This window comes from Phascolarctos cinereus, unplaced genomic scaffold (assembly GCF_003287225.1).
Source record: "Phascolarctos cinereus isolate Bilbo 61053 unplaced genomic scaffold, phaCin_HiC Scaffold_7;HRSCAF=346, whole genome shotgun sequence".
In the NCBI taxonomy this organism is placed as follows: Eukaryota; Metazoa; Chordata; class Mammalia; order Diprotodontia; family Phascolarctidae; genus Phascolarctos; species Phascolarctos cinereus.
In genome coordinates, this window is record NW_027556180.1 from 171685280 (window position 1) to 171710929 (window position 25650).

General features: G+C 39.2%; 1 protein-coding gene across 2 annotated transcripts in view; it reads right to left on the reverse strand.

Moving 5' to 3' along the window:
* Positions 1-1813: 1813 nt before the first annotated feature.
* Positions 1814-25650, reverse strand: part of RASA3 (RAS p21 protein activator 3) — a 289853-nt gene continuing 266016 nt past the window's right edge. For both annotated transcript variants that reach the window (XM_020965141.2, XM_020965140.2), the window contains exons 21-24: positions 19784-19992; positions 15914-16017; positions 7105-7288; positions 1814-4141 (exon numbers count right to left, since the gene is read on the reverse strand). In XM_020965141.2, coding sequence (XP_020820800.1) covers positions 4066-4141; positions 7105-7288; positions 15914-16017; positions 19784-19992 — 573 coding nt within the window. In that variant the 3' untranslated portion in view covers positions 1814-4065. The remainder of the gene's footprint in view (positions 4142-7104; positions 7289-15913; positions 16018-19783; positions 19993-25650) is intronic.

The window sequence follows — 25650 nt, forward strand, 5'->3', positions numbered from 1 at the left end:
CTGAGTATGTACAGTTGCTAGTGAGCTGACAACTTGACACTTGGATCATTAGACACTTATGAAGTCTATGAATTTGAATTTACAGCTCTCCCTTCCACATCTTGACTCTTCCCACTGCAGTTTCATTACATCATGGGTCAGCATAAGAAATTAAATGGGAATTCGGGGAGAGTTTTGCAGAAGCCTCATGTGCCACACGAAGATCAGTAGATGACGCAGAAAAAGTTCAGAAACTCAGAAATGCATAAAATGTACACATAGTGTTGTATAACAGCAACCCAAATTTTACAATAAGGTACTGTAAACACCTCATAAAAGAAAAAGAAAAAATTCAGACTTCTTCTCTGGGATGAAGGGAGGGCCAAAAAATATTATGCAGATTTTCCAGATCATGGGAGGGCTATGGCCTTAACCTCTGTGATGTGGAAGGGATAACTGTACTTCCTTGCCCTGAGGTCTTCAGTTCAACTTGTTCATCATATGTCTGGGACCTTGGATTTTATTGCTGGCTTTCTTCTTGGATATTGTCTCCTGTGAATTACTGGTCCTTTCTCTTAATAATTTTCTTGCTTTGCTGTCCATGTTTTTCTCTGTGACATATGACTTAGCAGTTAGATGCTATGGACTTGTCCAAATGGTATTTAGATTAGCTCCCATGTATACTCTTAGATTTACATCTGGTAAGGGACCTTGGAGATCACTGAATGCAGCTCCCTCCCTATATAGCTTTGCTAAGGATCAACCCAGTCATAATAATATAATTATATGTATATGCATATATATATATATATATATATATATATATATGTGTGTGTGTGTGTGTGTGTATGTGTGTGTGTGTGTGTGTGTATATATATATACACACACACACACACACACACACACACACACACACACACACACACATATAAATTATGCTCTTTCCCTCTCCTTTTTCAATTTAAAGAATTCTTGTTCTGATTTGGAAGAACAAAGGCAAATAAATATCTACTAGCTCTCTTTAGGTGAATTCAATCCTCAACCAAGAATCTATCCTTCCACATTTTGAAACATCCAGAAAAACTCATGCTATTCTCTGACATCATATCTTAGTTTCCCAATTTGTCTTTCTCTTCTACCAAACCTAACTTCAAACAGCAGCAGCTATCAAAAAAAATATACTGATTGCAGGGAGAAGGACCCTCAGTGTCTGAAGAATCACAGAAACCAATGAAAACAGTCTGTTCACCTCCATTATTGGTTATCAGTCTCATCACCCCCCCCCGGCTCCATTTTGACAACTAATTTCTATCCACTTCCCATGGGCCAGGCTGCTCACACACCTTCCTCTTTGTAGCAACTTCAACTTTGCTTTAACCCTTCTGGTCTTGGGTCCTTTGGGTCTATTCTCTTTCCTCAGAACCAACCATTCTCCACAATCACTCTGTTGACATAAATGACATGGGGGGGAGGGGGTGTCCGACTGTGCTGGTGATGTCCATATTCACCATTCCATCCTTATTAGTCATGTGAAGTGCACATCAGCCTCACTTCTTGTGGCCTCCTGCTTTCTTCCTATCTTTCAAGATGACTAACATCTGGCAACATGTGGAATTCTGTTGATTCACCATTTCTATTCTAGGTTCTTCTACTCCATGCCATTGAGAGGGAATATACCTTGGACTTAATGATCATTCAATGAAATTCCTCCTGAGATTAATTTCCAAGTCATATAGCAGCTACTTCTCAGAGGCCTTAACTTGTTCAAGACCAGACCACCCCACATGATGCGTAGAAAATTATCATTGCAACACGAATGAAAAACCAAAGCCTGTTTTCAGAAAGAATAAAACATTTGCTTTAATTGGCAAGTAAAATACATAGCAGATCATTAGTATTTTATAAACAGAATATTAAGTTATAAACCCATGTTAAAAATTGCAGTTTAGTTGGCTGCCTAATTGCTGTGTGCCCCAAATTTGATTTTCTGCAACATTTTACTACCCACCCTCCACTATTTCTGTGATGACAAAGAACATAACCATTTTTCCCCACCTAGGTTAAGAGTCTGAGCTATAATATTTCCAAACAAGAACAGTGAGAAATTATGACGTAAACATCACCATACTATTAAAACAGAGCTTTGCAAAAACCAGCCAGCCACATAAGCACATTGCAAATCCATTGAGGATACTGGCTTTTAAATGCTCTAGCAAACGGGCTTGATAGCAAGATGAAGAGGTTTTTACTCGCATGTTTTTTTTTTAAAAATTCTGGTCCAACTTGTTCCATCAACCCCCTCCCCCAAAGCATCTGTAACTGCTGCCCTGTGAAAGCTGCCCAAAAAAACCTGTGGCCAAGGCTCTGAAGAGGATTCAGGGTGACAAGGGCAAAACACCTTTCTTAGGAACTGGCAGAACAAAGTTTTGGCAGTCCAAAGATCAAGTATTTTTCAATCATCAGATTTCTTCCCTTCCAACAACATTTATTGGTATTAGTGAGATACACAGTTTATTTATCCCTCTTTACTGCCACACTCACAGTGGCTAGAGAGCTGGCCTTGGAAACTCAGGAAGATCTGGGTTCTAGTCTTATTTCTGACATGGGTTGGCTGTGTGACCCTGATTCTAAGGTTGCTTAACTCTATTTGTACTTCAGGCAGCTGTCTAAGACTATAATTTGGAAAAAAAAATGTATCAATCTACATTGGTAGAGGAAATTCCTCTCCAGGAGGAATCATAGATCTGTTATAAAAAAAAAAAAAAAGAACCCTGCCACACTGCACCTCTCCATTGGCCATTTAAAGATCATAGGCTCTAATGCTGTTACACTGAGTTACTTTATTGTTTTATTAAAGAGTTCATTTAAAAAAACTGTCTTTAAAAACATTAATAAAAACTGCTTGAAAATGTATATATCTTTTTTTTAAATTCCTCCCAAGTTCTCAAAGTAGTGCCAACAGTATAGAATCTGGTTTTAAATATCATTCAGTAGGGGGAAAAAATAGCTCTGTAGCTCTTGTGCCAATCCCAGTTGACAGGCACTAGTCTACGCACACTGTCCTTGCCTGAAGTAAGGCAGTGTCTTTCAATCAGAAGCCACCAGCTGATGCTTCACACCTCGTGTAAAGTCACCCTTTCAAGAGCAACATCCCACGGTGATCTCTATCACTGTTGTGACAGACACAGTAAAAGACTTGGAGAGGATATCGGAGTTTCAAGTAACTTTCCATCCCCAGGACACTTGCTGGGATTTTTGAAGTTGGCCCTGAACTCTCTTGGGCAAAAGGCTGCAGGCCCTGTTAGGTATCTGCAGAAGAAACTCTGTATCTCAAAAATACCAAGAGTACCATTTGGATCTGGATTTCTATGAAAGTTTGCATGTTACAGCCACAAAACTGATTAACTAGCTTTAAAAAAAAAACTCCACAAGAGACCCTTTTCTCTAGCCTGCCCCCTACACACTACACAATGACAGGCTATTTTTAAAAAAGAAAGGATCTTCTTAACTTCACTGAATGTGTTAAAAGCAGAGTGTTACAAAGCATTTCCTAAGGGACTACACAGGTGGGTGGAAATACTGTACAGTAATGGGGAACAGCAAAACTGCACGTGAAACAAAACAACCAAAAAAAAATACACAGCTCTAAAAATACTGCTGCCTTTTAATCAAGTCCACAACAGCAGGCTTGGCTTCCCAAAGGCGGTGGACTGCTGGAGTGCTGTCAAGATGACGTCCACACGATCTTGATCATTGAACTGATCTCTAGATTCCCAAGGGACTGAGGCAAATTTAAACGATGACAATAAACATGCCAGGGAGGCAGAGTTCGGTCACCTGGCAAATACCAGATGAATAAAGTGCATAGCAACTATAATAACAGTTCTTGGAGAGAGGAAAAACACATGTTAAGTCTCAAAGTTCGATCAGCTTGGCTTGTTATCTACACGTTTTCCGACAAGTGGATCCCTTTCCTTGTTTGCTTTCTCTTTTGTGGTTGTTTGTTTACTTGTTTGTTTTCCTTTTCAAAGATCTCAACTTCCCTCATCCAATCCTCTTGCTCCATCCTGGGTCATCCTTCCAATTCTAAATGGAATGCGCAGAAATTTCAGATTGCTGTCGAATGTAACTCTGGAAACTCTTGTCTCCAATGGGGTGTTCTCTGGAATGAACACAGGGAGAAGAAAAATAAGCCTTTCTTGTCTATTACTTGGGAAACAAGCTGTATCCTGGGATACTCAATGATGCTTTCTGATAGTTAAGTTGATATTTGCATTGAGTATTAACAATGGCGAACCCAGATCTCTAGATTTCCTCATCTGTAAAATAAAGGAGTTGGACTTGTCTCTTCATATTGCAACAAGATGAAATTTATAGTGCTTGGGGTCAAAAAATCAAGAACAAGGTAGGGTAACAGAATAAAAGCAATTTGTGTAAAAATGACAGGGATTTTAGCTACCACAAACTCAATCTAAATGAGGTTTTTTTTTTTAATGAATATACCTTTTTTTTGTTTGCTTTTTGCTAGGCAGTGGGGTTAAGTGATTTGCCCAAGGTCACACAGCTAGTAAGTGTCAAGTGTCTGAGGCCAAATTTGAACTCAGGTCCTCCTGACTCTAGGACTGGTGCTCTATCCATTGCACCACCTAGCTGCCCCCTAATGAAGTTACTCTTAAGCAGCATATACTAAATTGTGGAGAGAATAGGGCTACTGAACTTGGCACTAAAGACCAGGCACTACATTCAGTTTGGAGGACCCGAGTTCAAATTAGGCTTCAGACACTTACTAGCTGTGTGACTCTGGGCAAGTCAGTCACTTAACCATGACTACCTCAAAAAAAAAAGTTACATTCAGTTTTGTCCCTTAGGGCAGCTCCAGATTTAAAACTTGCCCAGATGAGGAAACATGAGGTATTTAACCTGAGGAAGAAAAGGCTTGGTAGAGGTGTGGTATCTCATTTAGAGGACTTAGAAACACTCCAAAAGAATGAGACCAGACGCTAATGTCAAGCAATATCTGAAAAGAGGTTTAGGAGGGTTCTATACTGGAGGAAGAGGTGAGTCCAAAGCAGAGACACTGTCACAAGAAAATTAAGGCCCAAAAACTACAGACTTTTTTTTTCTTTAAACTACTACATGGATAGGATTCACTGTCTTCAAATACTTAAAAGAACTGTCAGGTAAAGGAGGAATTAGATATCATCTATATAGCCCCAATGAGCAAAATTCATATCACCATATAAAAGAAGGTACAAGGTTTGGCTCAAAATAAAGATTTTTAGATAATAATAATTAGAGATATTTTTTAAATGGCACGCCCATGCCCTCCATCCTTCTAAACACAAGTAAAGGCTGTATAACCTCTGGTGAGGGATATTACAGAGGGAGGATCCCTGCATTACGTGGGAATCTGGACTTGAGGGAGTAAGAAAGCCCGGGTTCAAATCCCACCTCTGCCCCCTTACTAGAAGTAAGTAAATCATCGAGCTTCTTTGCATAGGACCTCAGTTATTCATCTATAAGGTGAGGGAGTTGGACTAGGTGACTTCTAAGGTGGTCTTCTATTCTGCACTGAAGATCCATGATTATAATAACAAAATTCTTTGTTTATTCCTGATTCTGGGTCCTGTGTGAAGAGTGAATATATCTACTGCTTGGGGAAGGAATAGGTTTGGTACCTATGTTCTGAGGACTTAGGGCTATCCCTTCACACTAAATGGCCCCTCAGTGGTCTCCAAGTTAGTGATAGTCTATTCCAAAGAGGGACATTCCTATTAACAGGGAGAAGCACTTACTCCTATTCCTATTAACAGGAATTCCTATTAACAAGCACCCTCCATGAATATCCATGCCACAGAATTTAGAGTTAAGACTCAAAAGTCTTAAGAGCAAAGAGGATCAAAATCAACACACACAATAAATAAATATCAAGCCCTAATGTTTAGGATTTTAGAGAGTAGGGGACAGATTTTATTATTATAGGGAATTTTCTTGGCAACTTGTCTGTAACTTATGGTCTTAGAGAGTTTTCTGGGGGCATTGGGAGGTTGTGACTGGCCCTTGGTCAATAGCTATCAGGACTTAAACCTGTGTCTTGCTGACGTGAAACCCAATCTATCCATTCTAATATCCCTCTATCTATTTAATACAATCTCTCTCTCTCTCTCTCTCTCTCTCTCTCTCTCTCTCTCTCAATTGGGGTTAAGTGACTTGCCCAGGGTCACACAGCTGATAAGGGTCTGCGGCCAGGTCTTCCTGACTCCAGGGCCAGTGCTCTATCCACTACTGTACCACCTAGCTGCCCCATAAATCAATCTCAATAGAACAATCTTAAGATGGATGAAGTTAAGAAGATACAGGCTTAAGTCCTTCTCCCTGACATATATCCTAGCTGTGCAATCATGTACCAGTAACTTAATTGCTCAGAGCTAAGCTATAAATGAGTTGTCTAATCTGCACCAATGGAGGGCAGTTTCCATGCTGGGAATCCCAGGTGGGGACCAAAATAAAATTCTGTCTTGTGCACCAACATCCAGATCCATTGTTCTTGAGCATTCTTCTCTACATCATTCAGTCTGGTGCCCTCCAAGAAGGTAGTCTCTTCTGTGTTTTCCTTCATTCAAATTAACACTGATGGTCTCTTTTCCTGAGTCTCCATTGATAACATCTCAGGATGATTTTGTCCTTTATCTACTAGGCCTCCTCTGATTGTTATTGGGAAAGGAAGTCATTGAGGACGGCAAACAGAAAAACAAATGAGTTTGGGGGCAAACCTGACCTCAGTCCAGACTCATATGGAAGATTTCTGTTAAATTATAAGATGTAACTTTTGTTTGTCCAGTCATTTTTCAGTCATGTCTGACTGGTTTTTTTTTTTGGTGAGGCAATCAGGGTTACGTGACTTGCCCAAGGTCACACAGCTAGTAAGTGTCTAAGGCTGGATTTGAACTCAGAAAGATGAGTCTTCCTGACTTCAGGCCTGGCACTCTATCCACCTGGCTGCCCTGAGACGTAACTATCTCCTAGAATTTCTCCTTTCTTACAATCCCTGCCAAAATTGTATCATCCAAGACAAACACATTGAATTAATGGTGCAGAGAGAATGGTCTATCATCTTCTACTCACTGGCTCCCATATTTTGTCTTCTTGAATTTGTCCCTTTTGTATTGGGCGTGCTCCTGTTCTAAAGCTCCGACGCCTGCTATAATTTGCTTTAGTGTTTTATAAGTCTCCTGAGGGTCGTCAATGATGAATGTTGAATACTCTTCCTGCTCAGGTCCATCATAGACAGATTTACTGCCACAAGCCTCTGCAGAAAATGGAAAAAGAGGAGAGAAAAGAAAGTTTGGTTAAACAAGTGAAGAAAACCATTCAAGAGTCTAAGCCACTGGAATGGGAGAGTAGAGAGAGAAAGAAAGCCCACCCATCACAGGGGATTTGTCCCAACCCTGAGATCCCAGGGCTGTTTCTAGGATTATAGCTAGATGACATCTCAGACCTTAGCACACTGCTTGACACATAATAAGCAATTAACAAATTAGTTTTCATTCAGTCATTTCATTTATCCAGGTTTTTTGTTGTTGGTTTTTGTTTTTTTGGTTAAGCACTGTAGAGAGTTAGAAATTCACAACCTGCAGTTTATAATTTCCCAAGGAAATGCCTTCCAGAAGAATGAACTAGTCATTAATACATATGTATCAAGAAGAAACTAACAAGCTCTTTCACAACTCACCAAATTCTGAGAAGTTAATACATTGTCCTAGGAAAATCCAGGTATAGTTGGAATATGGCAAAGATGGCTATCTGAATGGGAGACAGATTACACCACTCCCACATTACTCCAACAAAACTCTTGAGTTTGCAGCAGACTGAATATTAACTAGGAAATCCAGTGAGCAACCACAGATTTTTAAAAGGCAAAGAGATACCAGACAGAAGTTCATAAGGAAAAACAGAAAGGTAGGACAGTTTTGAAAAGTAACACGTAGAATTTATTATATATTTTTTTTAAAAGCAAGTGGCGTGAAATGGAGATTCATGGTTTCATATTGAGTTCTCTTTTCATATTCTATTGTGTGTATAGATATGTCCTTTCTTAGGTGTGTAAGTTAATTTTTTTTTGGGGGGGGAGGCAATTAGAGTTAAGTGACTTGCCCAGAGTCACACAGCTAGTGTTATGTGTCTGAGGCTGGATTTGAATTCAGGTCCGCCTGACTCTGGGGCCTGTGCTGTATTCACTGCACCAGTTAGCTGGCCAGAAAAAAAAAATTTTGAAGAAGAAGAAGAGGAAGAAGAAGAAGAAGAGGAGGAAAAAGAAGAAGAAGAAGAAAAAGAAGAAGAGGAAGAAGAGGAGGAGCAACTGGAAATTCAAGAAAGCCAAGACTAAATCTACACATATGGTAGAATATTGGTTCATAGGATTTACAACTGGAAGGGTTTTAGAAATCATTTATGCCAACTTCCTTGTTTTTCAGGTAAGAAAACAGGCAAGTGAAGCAACTTGTCCAAGGTCACACAGATACCAAGGAATAGATTTGAGCTTCAAATTCTCACAGTCTTCCAATTCCTAATCCAGTACTCTTTCTTTGAAGAGTTTGATAGTACAAGTGGGAAATTTAGATGGGGGAAAAATAAAATAAAGAAGGCTCACAGAGAATCATTTATGTACCACTACCCCTTAGAGAACCAGTTTTTTTCTCAGTCAGTCCACAATTCACCCCCTTCACAACCTCCTCTGATTTCTCATCTATCAAGGCAAAGCTGAGAAAGATAGTCATAAATTTGCTCTTGGAGACTGTGTTGATCCTGCATTAGTCTCAGTGGACCCATGAAAAGTGGCCATGATGAATGTGACCTCACAAAGAACCAGCACATATATTTCACCCATTTCTGCTAAGTAGCCTGCAATACTCTTGACACCTTTTTGTTACTCTTCAACAGAAAGGGAAATTATATCAGTGCTCACTGGGAGAAGAAAAAAAAGTCTAAATCTGCGTTGGTTAAAAAATAGGGCATAGTCAGACATATATGAAACAAGTTTGGGTTTTTTTTTACTACAAAGGAACTTTTAAAGATTTTAATATTAAAAACTCTCAGATGGAAATATAGCTTAAAAGAAAGGAGAAATAAAAAACAACAACCACCTATGTGCCTTTGATTAATCCCAATAAGGAAGAATAAGGAAAGACTCTGAAGAGACCAATTATGACTACAGATCAGTCATCTAGGCTTGAAACCCAGGTGTCACCCCAGACTCCTCATACTTTCTCATCTCCAATATCCAATTAGTTGCCAAATCCTGTCATTTCTACCTTTATAATAGCTCTCATTAATGGGCCCTTTTCTCTTCTGACACTTCAAACCACCCTGGTCTAGATTCTCATCACTTCATGCCTGGATTACTGCAACAGTCTTCTGGTTATTTTCCTTGTTTCAAGTCTCTCTCCACTCTGGTCCATCCTCCACTCAGCTGTCAAAATGATCTTAAAGCACAGGTCACACCATGTCATCTCCCTATTCAATATATTATTCCATTGGGTCCCTATGTCTTTCAGGATCAAATGCAAAATCTTCTGTTTTGGCTTTTTCAAACTCTTCATAACTTCTCCCCTTCCTCCCTTTTCAGTCTTCTTACACTTCACACACCCTCACCTACTCTGCAATCCAGTAACACTGGCCTCCTTGCATTCCTCACAGAAGACGCCCTATCTCCTAAACTTTGGACATTTTCATTAGTTGCTCCCCTTGCCTGAAATACCCTCCTGTCTCATCTTTACCTCCTGGTTTCTTTCAAGTTTTAGCTAAAGTCCTACTTTCTGCAAGAAGCCTTTCCCATATACTAATGCACTGTTGGTGGAATTGTGAATTGATCCAACCATCCTGGAGAGCAATTTGGAACTACAGCCAAAGAGCAATTAAACTGTACATACCTTTGATCCAGCAATACCACTGCTAGATCTATATTCCAAAGACATCCAAAAAGGGGAAAATGACTTATTTGTACAAAAATATTTATAGCAGCTTTTTGTGGTGGCTAAGAATTGGAAATTAAAGGGATGTCCATCAATTGGGGAATGATTAAATAAGCCCTGGTATGTGATTGTAATGGAATATTACTGTGCTATAAGAAATGACAAGCTGGATGATTTCAGAAAAATATGGAAAGACCTACATGAATTGATGCAAAGTGAGCAGAACCAAGTGAATGTTGAACACAGTAATAGCAATCTTACACAATGAAGGACTCTGAATAATTTAGCTATTCTCAGCAATACAATGATCCAAGATAATCCCAAAGCATACCACTGCCTCCAGAGAAAGAACTGATATTGTTTGAAAACAGACTGAAGTATGCTATTTTTCCCTTTTTTCTTTAATTTTTTAAAAATTCGAGTCTTGATTAATATGGAAATATTTTACATGACTGCATATGTGTAACCTATATCTCATTGCTTATCAACTCAAGGAGTGGAGAGGGTAGGAAAGGTGGGAGAGATATAATTTAGAACTCAGAACTTTAAAAAAAAACAACAAATGTTAAAAATTTGTTTTGACGTAATTGGAGAAAAACAAATTATTACATATGTAAATATATATACATACATATGTATGTATGTATGTGTGTGTGTATATACATATATATATATATATGTATATACACACACATATACACGTATATGTGAAAGAAGCCTTTCCCAGTCTACTTTAATCTTACTGCCTTTCCTCTGAGATTATCTACAATTTATTTGACATAATTTCATTGTGCACAGTTGTTTGCATATTGTATTTCTTATCAGGCTGTGAGCTTCTTGATAGCATGGACCGTTTTTATCTTTCTTTGTATTCTCAGTGGTTAGCACAATGCCTGGCACATAGCAGCTGCTTAATAAACGCTTACTGACTTGACCTGTTGACAAAAACCAGGTAACTCAGGTTTTAAAAGAATATATATGCAACCTTGAAGAAAAGGCACCTAAAACAAATGCAAAATATGCAAACCCAGAAGAATGGTGTCAGGAATGATTAAGCTCAGTTTGAACTGAGACTTGCAAAAAATCTTTGTTGTTGTAGGGACTACAACAACAACAAAAAAACCCCAAAACGGTAGGGGTGTGTACGTGAGCTGGTGGTAGGGGGTGGTACGCATGTGCACGCACACATATATTTAAAGCTTATATATACTAGGATATACAACTAGCAGGGATCATCGAGAATATTGAACCCAACTCCTCCATTATACAAATGAAAGGAAGGAGGTTGTGACTTGACTCAAGTCAAAACTTGTAACAGCCAGAATCCAGCCTTCTGACTCAAAATCCAGCGATCTTTCCAATGTACCACAACTGTTCTTGTTTGGAGTAAGCCAGTGAACAAGGAAATGATAGGAACCATTGTTTGGGGAAGACAGTATAGTGCTAACTGATGCCAGAAGTCAAGATTACTCAACAGTTATTTCCTTTCTGTGTTTCCACTAAGGAGAATGAACTTCAAACTGGAAAGCACAGGATAAACACTCTTAAGGGGTAGCTGAAGCGCAGGATAGAATATAAGATAGGAAAAGGATTAGTTGGCTTAGTAGATGGAGTGTTGGACTTATCAAGAAGGCCTGAACTTAATTTTTTAAAAAAAGGCCTGAATTTGAACCCTGCCCCAGATACTTGCTAGCTGTGTGACCCTGGGCAAGTCATTTAACCTTGTTTGCATCAGTTTCCTCATCTGTAAAATGAGCTGGAAAAAGAAATGGCAAACCACTCCAGTATCTTTGCCAAGACAACCCCAGTAGGGTCATAAAGAGTCAGCCACAAATGAAAAGACTGAACAACAATACAGCAAAACAGTGAAATGGTCACTAGAAAACAGGTCTCCTGACCTGTGCCTCTATTCCATGACACTTTCACTGATATGGAAAACAGGAGTGGTGACAGAAGATTGGAGCTGAACAAAAATTGTCCTGATTTATAGAAAAAGCAAAAAAAAGGAGACCCCCAAAGTACAAATCACAAACCTGATGGCACTCTCTATGAAATTTCTATAATAGATTATTAGTTGACATTATAGTAAGCTTAGGAAAGGAAAAGGTAACTGTGACCTATTGCATAGGTTCACTAGGAACAGAATTAGCCAGATACACCTCCCTTTTCTGTAGGTTTATGAGGCTAGTGGATTAGGGGGCTGATGACATAGCATTTCTGGATTTCTGTAAAGTTTTTGATAAATTTTCTCTAATATCACTGTGCACAAAGAGATATAAAGGTGGTGGATTAAAGCATTGTTAGGTAGACCTAAAGATAGTTGATTAATAAGGGGAAGTAAATCTGGAAAAAGAATTCTAAAAGAGATGCTGCAGGCCTCAGTGCTAGGCCATGTTTTGCTTAACATTTTTTTCATCAACAACTTGGACAGATAAGAGACAGCATGCTTATGAAGTTTACAGTTGACACAAAGCTGTGACTGGAATGATGGAATCAGGATTCACAAAGACCTTGAGATGAGCTGGCCAAAACTGACGAGATGAAACTTCACAACAATAAATACAGTTTCAAAGAAAATCAGTCACAAAAGTACCAAATGTGACAGACCTGGCTTAACAGTGAGCTGAGAAATGACTTGCGGGCCATTCTCAAACTGCCATGAACCTGAGCTCCAGCTCTCCCTCTGATCTAGAACTCAAGACCCCTCCTTGGGACCCTGAGCTTCTCCTTGGTGACTGGGGAGCACTCATTATGTCCAGCCTAGATCCTGACTCACCACAGTCTTCAAAGCTATCTCCACGCCATGGTACCATGTATGTACCCTTCCTTCCCTACTTGCCTTCCAATTCTACTCTGAGTACAGTAACCATGTTATCACATCTATCTCTAGAAAGGACAAGTCAAATAATTTCCTGATGACTAATCACTATTCCTGTGACTTCACTGTCCAAAACACATCTCCTTGCCCAAATCTCCCCTATATGGCTTGTCTTCCTCTTTATAGAAAGTAAGCAACCTAAGGCTAGGGACTGTCTAGTTGGCTTGTATTTGTATCTCTAACACTTACTCTCCCAGAGTGCCTGGCATATAGTAGTTGCTTAATAAATGCTTTTTAAACTTTTTTTTTCAAAAAGACATGCAACTGAGCTAATCACAAACTCAAAAGAACCCTTCAATGTAATGTAGCTAACAAAAAACCTAATGGAATCATAGGGTGCATTAACAGAAATATCTATTCAGCAAAGGAAATAACAATTTTGCTATATTCTGCAATGGTCAATCCATATTAGGAATATTATGCCCAGTTATGCTTGCCACTTTTACTCTTGCCTCACTTTAAGAGGCACCCTGGCAAACTAAAACAAATCCATATGAAGAGCAGTGGGCAAGGGCTTGAAAATCATGTCATATGAAGACTAGCTGAAGAAACTGGGGGTGTTTAGCCCATAGAAGAAAAGGCTTATAGCGGATATTGAGATGTCTAACATTTATGTAGTACTTAAAGATTTGTAAAGAACTATTACATATTATTTTGATCTTCACAACAAACCCGGGAGAAAGGGTCTATCATTATTCCCATTTTACAGATGAGGAAACTGAGGCTGAGAGCGGTGAAATGATTAGGCCAGCATTACATAGTTATTAAATGTCAATAATACATAGGCACAATCCCCATTCTATACCTCCAGTTGCCTACACTGAAAAATGGCCTTCAAACATTTAAAGAGACTTGGATAACAGGAATTTGGCTTATTCTGTGTAACTCCCTAGGGGAGCGCTAGGGCCAACAGGTGGAAGCTATAAGGAAAGTTTCTCAGTAAAAGGAAAGGTTTTGTAACAATGAGACTGTCTAACAATGGAAGGAGCCACAATGTGAGACACCCCAAGTGTTCTAAAAGAACCTGGATAGAAGGATACCATGATGGGACTCTTGTATCTGATGGAAAGCTGGATTAAAAGGAAAATTCTCTTATTTTTCTTTAAAGGCTTAAGTTAAGTGGTTAAGTGACTTGCCCAAGGTCACACAGCTAGTAAGTGTCAAGTGTTTGGTCTGAGGCCAGATTTGAACTCAGGTCCTCCTGACTTCAGGGTCTGTGCTGTATCCACTGTGCCACCTAAATGCCCCTAGAGGAAAGATTCTTAATAATAATAATACTAATAACTAGCATTTATGCAGTACCTAAGCACCTCCTACATGTCAAGCACTGTGCTAAGTGCTTTACAAATATTATCTCATAACAACCCTGGAAGGTAGGAAGCATTGTTAACCCCCATTTTACAGTTGAGGATCCTGAGGCCAACAGAGGTTAAGTGACTTGCCCAAGGTCACACAGCTAGTAAGTGTCTGAGGCCAAATTTGAGCTCAGGTCTTCTTGACTCCAGGTCCAGAACTCTATCCAATGAACCACTTAGCTTTCTGTTGTACCACCTAGCTAGTACCTTTTTCTGTCTCTCAATCCCTTTTGCCAGTCTGGTATAACCTACTGAACTTTTCTCAGGATAGTGTTTTTAAATGCATAAAATTAAATATGGAGGATTACAAAGTAAACCAATTATACTCAAGTGCAATTAACAAAATATTTGTTTTTAAAGTTCACAGACTTCAGGTTAAGAACTCTGATCTCTCCCAAATGTAAAATTCTGCAATTCTAGGATTCTTTGTATTAAAACTCTTCTAAGGTCACTCATACAAGGTATGTGACATTTCACCTGTACTTTCTCAATTTTATTTATTTTTTTACCATTTCAAAGTCATATAGGATGCTTTCAAATTATAGCATGTCCTTTATTGTTGAAGCCAGATTATGCCCCCCCCATTCTCCCCACCACTACTATTGTACCTTTTTTTAAAAAAAAAATGGAAATCAAAAGAAAAACAAATCTGTTTTTCTCTCTTTCTCTCTCTCTCAGCTCTGTATGCATGAACATGCCAAGATGAGTCACAAAGGATGCCCCATTAGGTGGGGACTAGGGTGATTACAGACGTGCAAAGAAATGGTTGCCAAATCAGGATTAAAGTGTTTTCCAGGTTTCAGTATATGCTTTGTGTGGCTGTCTTTTATTAAAAAGAAAAAAAAACAGAAAAAGCAGCAGCAGCAGTCTTGTTTAAAGGCTAGCTTCTCATTTCAAGTGGTACCTAAGATTCCTCTGTCATGCTGCTTTCCCCATCACAGATCTGACGTGAGAGAGATCACAAGGCAGTAAAAGATGGGTTTATATAGACAGATGAAGGGGATCCTTTATCTCTGCTTTTTCTATTAATTACATCCACCAAACTGACCGTTTGTCATGTGATCTTTTCTCAGTTTGGATTCCATTTTTTTCACTTTCATAGTATAAAGGCATTTATAATTGGTGATGCTTCCGCAGAGTTAATAAGGAAAGTGTTTTGGAATGTTTATGTCCTGCACACTGGTGTAGCTCATCAATAAATAAATAAACACAAATAAATGAATGAATGAATACATATTATATATGTATATATGTCTATGTGTGTCTGTCTACATATATATGCATATGTATATACACACACGCACACACACACATATAATATTCACTTTTAAGTAAACCAAAAACACTGTTCTTAATTCACACATGGTTGTTAAGAGTACTGTGAAGGGATATTTAGGACATAAATTATTACAGAGCTCAGTGTAAGTATCCTCATATTATTTAGAAATTCTGTGGTTAAAAGTCACTTTTAAAATCTTTGCCTAACTTAGAAAGAGCTTCTTCACAACAGAGCCACAAACAGAAGTATTTGCATCATGAGTCTACATACAAACAAACCCTCAGCTGTTTCAGGAAGAGAATTCTCACTTTCTCTCACACTAGGATATGACAGATTTCTAGAAGATTACTCCCATATTATGTGTCATATCAGATTTGTTCCTCAGTGAAGATACTTTTGCTGTTTTGAGTGTGTTACAATTGTTGTGATAATGTAAGCATTCCTTGCTTACCTTGCATCTTCTCCAATTTACTCATATACAAGTTAAAGAGGGAGTAGATTCTCTCTGTCTCTCGGTCCCCATCAATATCAAGCTGTATGTTTGCTGGAAGGCCACTATAAAAAAAAAAAGAAAAATAAGTTTATGTGTTTTTTCAAAGCAACACTATTATCAATATTTGATGCTCCCCAAATTACTACCCAAAGAATATGAGTAGGTTCGAAACTATTGGGACCACTGACTTTCTAGGACTATAAAATAAACAATAAACAACCTTTAAGCAAGGTTAAAAACACGTGTGGGGAGGACAAGGAGTGTAGATGCAGGAACACACATATATATGTACACTGGGGAGATGTATCTATATATTAATTCAAGTGAAAAAGACCTAGAAATTTGCAGTTGAGACCAAGATTAATGTAAGTCAAGGATGTGATGTGGCAACCAAAAAAAAAGCTAATGGAATCTTAGGACGCATCAAGATCTAGAATCTAGAGTTGGGATTAGATCAGTTATCCTATGCAGTTGAGACCATATCTACCATACTTTGAACCATTCTGGGTGCTACAGTGCCAAGATTTACAGAGACACTGATACATTGGAGGACATCTAGAAGAGGGTGACTAGGGCGTTAAGATGTTTAGCCTGGAGAAGGCTGCTGGGGGAAGAGAGTGACAGAGCAAGAGAGGAAGAGAGAGAGGGAGGAATGGAGGGAAGGAGGGAGAGAGAGAGAGAGAGAGAGAGAGAGAGAGAGAGAGAGAGAGAGAGAGAGAGAGAGAGAGAGAGAGAGAGAGAGAGAGAGAGAGAGGAATGGAGGGAGGGAGAGGGAGTGAGAGAGAGAGACAGAGAGAATGAGAAATGTCTTCAAATCCTTGAAGGTCTTTCAGATGTACAAATTGTTACGAGATGTGTCTCCAGAGGGCATAACTAGGAACAATATGTGGAAGTCAGAGAAATTCAGGAATAAGCTCAATGAAAGGAAGAATTTCCTTAAACAATTAAAGTGACTCAAAAATGGAATGGACTGTCTTAATGAGGGAAAGACTCCCAAGGTCATTGGAAGAGTATAAGCCAAGGCTAAATGCTTTGTAGAGGGGATTTATGACTCAGGGCCTGGACTGGAATCTATAGTTCCATGTATGGAAGACCTCAAAGTGACTTTCTCAATTCTGAGAACATACGGATGTGTGTGTGTGTGTGTGTGTGTGTGTGTGTATTTTTACAATCTTCAAGTTAATTTGTACTGATCTTTAGTGTTAAAATTGTAGTAATTCACACTTTTTCCATCACAGCCCTCTACAGTCTCACCCTGCTTGACAATTCTTACTTGTCTTATCTCATGCTAACCCCCACAATGTACTGAACCAAACTCTGCTCCCCAAATATGCCCTAAATTTCCCCACCTCTTGACTTTGCTCTTGCTTCTCCCAATGTTTACAATGTCCTCCTTCTCTCTTTTGGCTTTATTTAAATTCTATACATTCTCCCATTCAACCCAAATGTTGTCTCTTCCATGGAGTCTTCCCTGACAACTGTCTCTGCTGGGGATGACTTTTTTAAATAAAGGATGTCACCTAGTTTCTTTTTTGCACTTCAGACCACTGGTGCCTCACAGGTACCCTTCTCTGCCACCCCAGGCTTTCCAGATCCCCTGTTGTCTTCCCCCAGCAGAATGTAAGTACCCTGAGGACAGGCACTATCTTGGTTGTTTGTATTTGTATTCCCAAGGCTGAGCACAGTGGCTAGCACTTAATAAATGCTCTAGCTAACTATCTTATCTAGTCTCCATTAAAGTTATTTGTGTGTCATAGATGCCTCTTTACTAAATTATAAGCTCCCTAAGTGTTGGGACCATCATTCGACCATGACATAGCTAACCTTAGTACTGCTTCCAGTGAGAGTCTAATGTCTGTTGAATTTCATTACAAAGCAAAAACCCCAAGTTTACATATGGGGCTATTACAACTCATTAGGGAATTGCTTTTTTAAAAATACAAACACACATAAACAATCCCAACCAACTTCAAACCCGAAGTACTTTCCTCCCTTAATGCAGTGTCCCAAAAGTTTTAAATGCAGTTTCAAGCTTTAATAATTTCAGAAGTATAAATGCTTAAAACAACAACTTTTAAAAACAACATTTGGAAGGTTATTTAAAGTTTTAAAATATGTATGTGTTTTTTATTAACATTCAAAATAATTGTGATGTTATTATCCATAGCCTGGTCAATTTTTGAACTTCATAAAAGCTCTTATCAGCTGCTTTTGTAATCTTTGCCTTAAGCTTATCCAAAGAATGAGTTTTTTTTTTAATTGTCTTCAAATTCATTAATTCAACAAGTATTTATTGAATTCTTACTATGTGCAATGTACTGGGCTAGGTTCTAGGGATGCTATAGTGGAGATCAACACAGTCCTTATATTCAAATAGGTTATAATATGATGGGGGATAAGACAGGTATGAAAATAAGAGTGATGGAAGGAAGAACTGGAAAGAGGAAAGGAAAGGGTCTAGATAAAACATTATAAAAAATCTGAGTAGGCAAAGATCATTTTCATCATGGAGGAAGGGAAAGTTGGTACTAGAAAGGCTGCAAAGGTAAGAAAGGACAAGAAGGAAGAGAAAGATTTGAAGGGGGAAATGTGACTATAGAAGGAAAAGATGGAATAAATATTGGAAGGTTGTATCAACAGGATTTCGCCCCTGATTGTATATGGGGGGGGGGGTAGACAGCGGGAAGAGCCAAGGAGGAGTTCAAGGTTATGAACCTGGGTGCCTAGAAGGATGATGGTGTTGTCCATAGACAGAGAGAAGTTTGGAGGGGAAAAAAGATATGTTCAGTTTTAAATAGGTTGAGTTTGAGGTACTGCTAGGACATCCAGATGGAAGAATCGACCAAGCAGATGGACTGAGCAAGATGTAGAGATATAGATGTCATCATCATCATCATGATGGACATTTATATAATGCAGCAGAGTTTTCAAAGCATTTTTCTTCTAGCACCAGAGATAAAGAATGAGATTTTGATGCATCACAACAGTTTCAAAGTGACCCCAACAAGAAAAGGTCCAGTGGAGATAGATCAGGCAACTGACATACATGGCCAAAGAAGAGGCCTCCCTTTACTAACTGATGCAGCTAGGCATAGTAAATATAGAGCCAGGAGGTCCTGGTCCTATGAATCCAGAGCCTCTGGTCTTTTTTACCATAGTTTAATGATTCAATGGATAAAATGCTGGGTTTAGCATCAGGGAGAGAGCTGAGTTTAAATGCAATCTCAGACACTTACTAGTTTTTGTTGTTGTTTTTACTAGCTGTGTGACCCTGGACAAGTCACTTTACATGTCTGCCTCAGTTTCCTTATCTCTAAAATGGGGATGATAATAGCACCTACCTCCCAGGGTGGTTGTGAGGGTCAAATGTGATAACATTGGTAAAGTGCTTAGCATAGTGCCAAGCACAAAGGAGGTGCTATAAAAATGGCTATTCCTTTGCCCTTCTACTTGGATCTACTGGTCTGAGAAAGGGTCATCCAGAAACTTTCACACCTGACAATAGGAAGCCCCATGCTGTGAAAATTAAAATTAAAAATTTATTATTCAAAATTGACAAAAACATAAAAAATTTAAATAGTTATACTTTTAAATTATTTTTATAAGTTTGTAGCATCCCTTCTTTTCATTAGCTGTTACATGCCTCTGCAGGTAGATGCTTGTGTTCTTGCAGACCAGCATGAAGGAAAGACAATGAATGGCCTCCCTGGTCAAGGTGGAAAGGGCTGCCACAAACACTGTAGGCCCAGAGATGGTCTCAGGCCTCTCTCCTTCAGGGTTACCCTATGGGTGGCTAACCTAAGAACAATGAGCAGCCCCTCCCCTTACCCTGTACAGGGTGTGCAGCCAGGAGTGGTATCACATGTGGCCTTGCAGCAGAGCCAGTGACCGTTCAGGTATGCTGAGGGGTGGTAGACGGTGAGGCGCTTTTTGTTACACTGGCTGACTTTGGTGAGGATGTCAATCCAGTCCTTGGCCTCCACACAGTTGTTGGCCTGGATGTACAATGCTCGCTCCGGCTGGATGACCTGGAACATCTAAAAAGATGCAAGGAGATTTTAAAAACTTTCTTCTTCTTCTTATTTTTTTTTGGTTTGCATTTTCTTTTGAAACATGGCTAACATGGAAATGTTTTTACATGACTGCACACGTATAATCTATATCAAATTGTTAGCCTTCTCAAGGAGGGGGGGAGGAAGGGGAGGGAAGAAGGTAGGGGGAGAATATGGAACTCAAAAAAAAATTTTAAATGTTAAAAAATTTTGTTTACATGTAAATGAGAAAAAATAAAATTAAAACTAAATATTAAAAAATGCTTCCCCGAAAATAAAAAAATAAACACAAAAGATGGAAGAGGATATGTTAGTAAAGGAGTCATGGAAAACCAGGCAGAACCAGAGGAAGGAAAAGAAGGAAACTCTAAGCCATGAAAATGCTTATGAGCTTTTTTTTTTTTAAGATTCAAATAGTCACCTTTATTATTACACTTTTATGTTTATAGATACCTAGTAGCATAGTAGATAGTGCTGGACTTGGAAAGGTCTGGGTTCAAATCCTGTCTTAAAACACTAGCAATACAATTAAAGTATTATTTCCTCACTTTATTTATTTGCTCTTTGTTTGAAATATGACTAATTTGGAAATATGTTTTGCATGATTTAAAATGCCTTCTCAGTGGGTAGAGGAGAGGTAGGAGGGAAGGAGAAAGAGAATTGGGAACTCAAAATTTTAAAAGAAAAGAATGTTTAAAAATAAACAATAAATTGAAATGTTAAAGAAAAGAAGACACTAGAAATTATGATCATGGGTTAGTTAACTTCTTTCAGTGTCAGTTTCCTTATCTGTAAAATGGAGACAATAATTCCTGTAGCATTAAAGGTGATCATGTATATAAAACATTTAAAACCTTAAAGCGCTACATAACCAAAGTAGTAGCAGCAATAATAATGATAATGTAGTTTGATATAATTATCTTCATTTAAGAGAGGAGGAAGCAGAAAGCTGAGCAGTCACATAATTAATTTCCTGAACTTCAAGTCTACTATTGTTTCTATGTTCTTTTCACTAAAGAGAGGTCACAGTAGCAGGCAGAACAGTATCATCCAGCTGTTACTCCCCATATAAACCATGTACACTATATAACGTACAACAATGTACATGATATAAATAGTAGCCAACAATGGCTACTATTTATATAGTGTTGTAAGTTTTTTATTTTGTTTTGTTTTGTTTGTTCTTGGTTTTTGTTAGACAGTGGGGTTAAGTGACTTGCTCAGGGTCACAGCTAGTAAGTGTTATATATCTGAGGCCGGATTTGAACTCAGATCCTCCTGACTCCAAGGTCAGAGTTCTACCTACTCCACCACCAGCTGCCCCAGTGCTTGAAGTTAGCCTCACAATAACACTGGGACTTTGATGCTATTATTACCTATTCCATTTTACAGATGGGGAAAGTGAGACAGGCAGAGGTTAAGTGACTTGCCCTGGGTTACACAGCTAGTATCTGAGGGCAGATGTGAACTCGGATCTTCCTGACTCTAGGCCCAGCACTTTAGCTACTGTACTACCTAGCTGCCTCTAGAATGCAATCTTCTTGAGGGCAGGTAGTATTTCTGCTTCTTCATCTCTAAAATGAAGATAATATCAAACTATCTGATTAAAAACAATAGAATGGCAGCTTACATTTATATGGTATCCTTAGAATTTGTTATGTGTCAGAAACAATTCCCTTCTAGACGAGGATGGATAGAGTAGATAGAAGACAGCAGGTTTATGGGAAAATTAATTAGTCTGGGAAAACACGGGAAACCTAGGATCTATTTTGAGCACTGCCAAATGACTCACTGGGCCAACACAGGCAAGTCATTTCCTCCCTCTAAGTCTCAGGTTTCTTCATCTGAAAAGCCTATGAGATACCACTTATCTCTCCTCCCATGGGCATTCTGAGTTTGTCCCCTAAAAATAAAGATGGTTTAAGAAACTGAGCCTTTTCTTTTTATTCTTATTTTAAATGAGAGTTAGGTTTGTGGGATAAGGTCCTTCCTTTAGGTAGAAGATTAGTCCTGGAGCTAAGCAGACTCAGGAGATGGGGGAAGTCTTCTTTGGAAGAAGCAGCAGCAGGAGACACACACACACACACACACACACACACACACACACTCACTCATTCTAAAATCTGGGAATTATTTGACATCCAAAATGAGGTCCTGATGGAATGAACCTAGGACCCACAGGTGGTTACTGGATTCACTTCAGCATTCTCTCTATCTCAAGAGTAAAGTCTTAACATACTGCAGACCTGTGGCATGTCTCCATTTCTCAGTTTTGGGGCAGAGAAAGAATGCAACCTTCCCTAAGTACTCCCTCACTGCTATTCCAAGAGAACCAGAGGCCAGCAGTGGCATGTATGAGTCATCTCTTGCCTATGTTTATCTTTTCTTCTGCAGAGAGCCTTGTTCTGAATCATAGCATTGGTTAAGAGAATCACCCTGAACAGTTAAAGATTTAAAAAAACAGCTTGCACCACCCTTGAGAATGATGCTGAAAACAAAACCAAAAAAAAAAAATCCAAATCTCTGGGAGTAGTAGTGATATGAACATTTCAGTTTCCTGAAACTGAAACTACAACAGCATTAATATGCCCTCCCCTCCCCTCCCTGTATCTAGCATGAGTTAAACTCTACCCCATGCTCTCAATTTATGGAGTCACATTTGAAATACTTGAGGGAGATATGCTGAGTCTTATGAGTTGATAAGAAACAAAGCTAAGGAAGAGTTAAAAGTATGATTGCCTTTTGAGTCAGTTGTGACAGTGAGTCACACGAGGTTAAATGATGATGATGGTGGCATACGGCATTATAGAATAGATAGAAACAGGCATCCTATCTACCTCATAGGGTGGTTATGAAGAAAATGCTTTGTAGATCTTCTAGTATCATAAAAATGTAAGTTGTTATTACTAGGGTTGTTGTTCATCCTTCATTTTTGAAGAGGACTGATGACATCCTGATGTTGGGGTAAAACAGTGGATGATGGAGGGTGTCTTGACTTGCATGTGAATTGGATTTAAGTGAGGCAGATTTGCACAAAGTCGTCAGCCTCACTCTCTCTTCCAGAGCCATCGAAATCCAGTGGCAGGACAAAAGTCAAGATGACTGGAGATGGCCCTAAATGCAGCAGATGACCTTGGTGCCTTCGATGTCTGACCAGACTCTGCACTTGCTTCAGACACCTTCACAGCCACTGGAACAAACTGTTCCCATCTGCCCATTCCACCAGGGGAAGTCTTCACATGCTTAGGGTAGACACCCCCACAACTCACTGAAGTGTTACATTCATTTACCTTCAATCTACCTTAGCCTGTCTGCTGAGACAGTTTTATCAGGGTGTGGCTGCTTCATGGAGTCACAGACAAGAGATGGGTGAAAGTAGACACCAAAGGTAGATGAACAGCCCTGAAAAGAACTCAGCAAGCTCTCACACCACAGAGCTACCAGCTAGTAAGTGTCTGAGGCCAGATCTGAACTCAGGAAGATGGTCCTCCTTTCTTCAGGCCTGGTGCTCTGTGAACTGTGCCACTTATCTTACTCCTTGTACTTCTATATTCCATACAGTGCTGACTACACCCTAGGCACATAGTAAATACTCCATGCATTGATTAATGTTAGTGAAACATCACTGTAGCAGTATAGACAAACACAGTTCTCTGGCCAGTTTCACAATCACTAAAAAATAACTGTCTTTGACTTTCATACATTGAAGAAGCAAACAAGTGAACCAAACAAGTGACTTCAAGATCATTGGTCCAAGATTAACCTAACTTATAAGGTTTTGTGTATTTAGAATTTAAGCCAGTTGGTCTACAACCTTCTCTATTATCAGGGGTTGAATACTGAATATAAAACCAAAAGAACACATTTGCTTGGGTTATGTAGCCTTGAGATGAGAATCAGAGCAGCCTGAAACTTAGCACCTGTTAACCCAAGAGCCCACTAGCTAAGCCAAGCAATTCCAATGTTTGTAAGACATTTCCATTCTCAACATACCAGACACAACAGTTGCTCTTCAAGCAAAAACCAGGATTTTATTTTAATTTAAAAAATAAATACAAGTATAAGAATAAATCTGTTTCCCTCCCCCTCCAATGTTCCTACTCATAAAAAGTCCAAACATGGCTGTATCCAGCAAAGGGCATGCCAGGGTGGAGTCTAACCCAGAGTCTGCTCCAAGGAATCATGAGGAGAGCAGCAGATTTGACATCAGGGTACCAAGACAGTGAAAACAGATACATGGGTGTGGCTGCCACATGTGGCCAGTGAGATTTTGTGAGAATTTTTTTAAAAAACACAAGACCTAGGTGTGCAAATTGAGCATATCACCAACACTCAATCACCTATGGTAATAAAGGTAGGCAAGGCTTGGATTCATAACACCCACAGACAAATAAGACTTCCTTCTACACTCAGAATCCCAGTGATAGGAACCTTAGAGATCATCTATTTCAATCCATTTCTCAAGATTTCCTTCTACAAAAATCTCAACAAGTAATTATCAATCTCTTTGTTAGATGACCTCTGGTGAGGGTCACCCATTACATTCCAAGGCAGCCCATTCCACTTTGGACAACTCTAATTGTTAGGAAATTTTTTCTTTCATTGAACCTAAACCTTCCTCACTGCAGAGAGAGACCTGCTGCTCCTCCTCATTCTGCTCAGTGGGGACAAGCAAAACCAGTCTAATTTCTTTATCACACGATATAACTTTCTTGTTTCCCTAAGTCCTTTTATTTCCTTCCTGACTAAACAACCCTACTCCATAAGATCATTGGTTTAGAGATGAATAGATCTTACAGGCCATCAAATTTGACAATTTCAATCAACTGATCAATAAAGAATTATTACATGTCTATTATGTGCCGAGAAATAGATGGCTCAGTGGATAGAGCACTGGCCTGCAGTCAGGAAGACCTGAGTTCAAATCTGACCTCAGACACTTATTAGCTGTATGTCCTTGGGCAAGTCACTTAACCTCTGTTTGCCTTAATGTACCGAGAAGGAAATGACAAACCACTCCAGCATCTCTGCCAAGAAAACCCTGTGGACAGTATTGGTGTGCTATGGCCTACCATCACAACAAGTCAAACAGGACTGATTACTGAACAGCTATGTACCAAGAACTGTGCTAAGTGCTCAGGATTAAAAAAAAGAAAGGCAAAAGATAGGCCTTGTCCTCAAGCACATAAGCTTCATAAATGCTTGTTGACTTGACCTGAAATGGAGGCCTAGAAAGGTGACGTGATTTCTTCCAGGTCACACAAGTAGTGAGAGAGGAAAGATTTGAACTCAGATCCTCTCACTCCTGATCCTGTGCTCTTTCCACTGTACCATGATGCCTGCCTTCAACTGATATTCATATATCATAGTCATCTTCCTGTGGGTGTTTTTGTTCAATCATTTCAGTCATGTCTGCCTCTCTGTGACCCCATTTGAGGTTTTCTTGGCAAAGATACAGGAGTAGATTGCCATTTCCTTCTCCAGCTTACAGATAACAACTCAGGCAAACAGGGTTAAGTGACTCGCCCAGGGTCACACAGCTAGTAAATATCTGAGGCCAGAACTGAACTCAGGAAAATGAGTCTTCCTGACTTCAGGCCAAGCACTCACTGTGCCACCTAGCTGCCCTCCTGTGGATACATT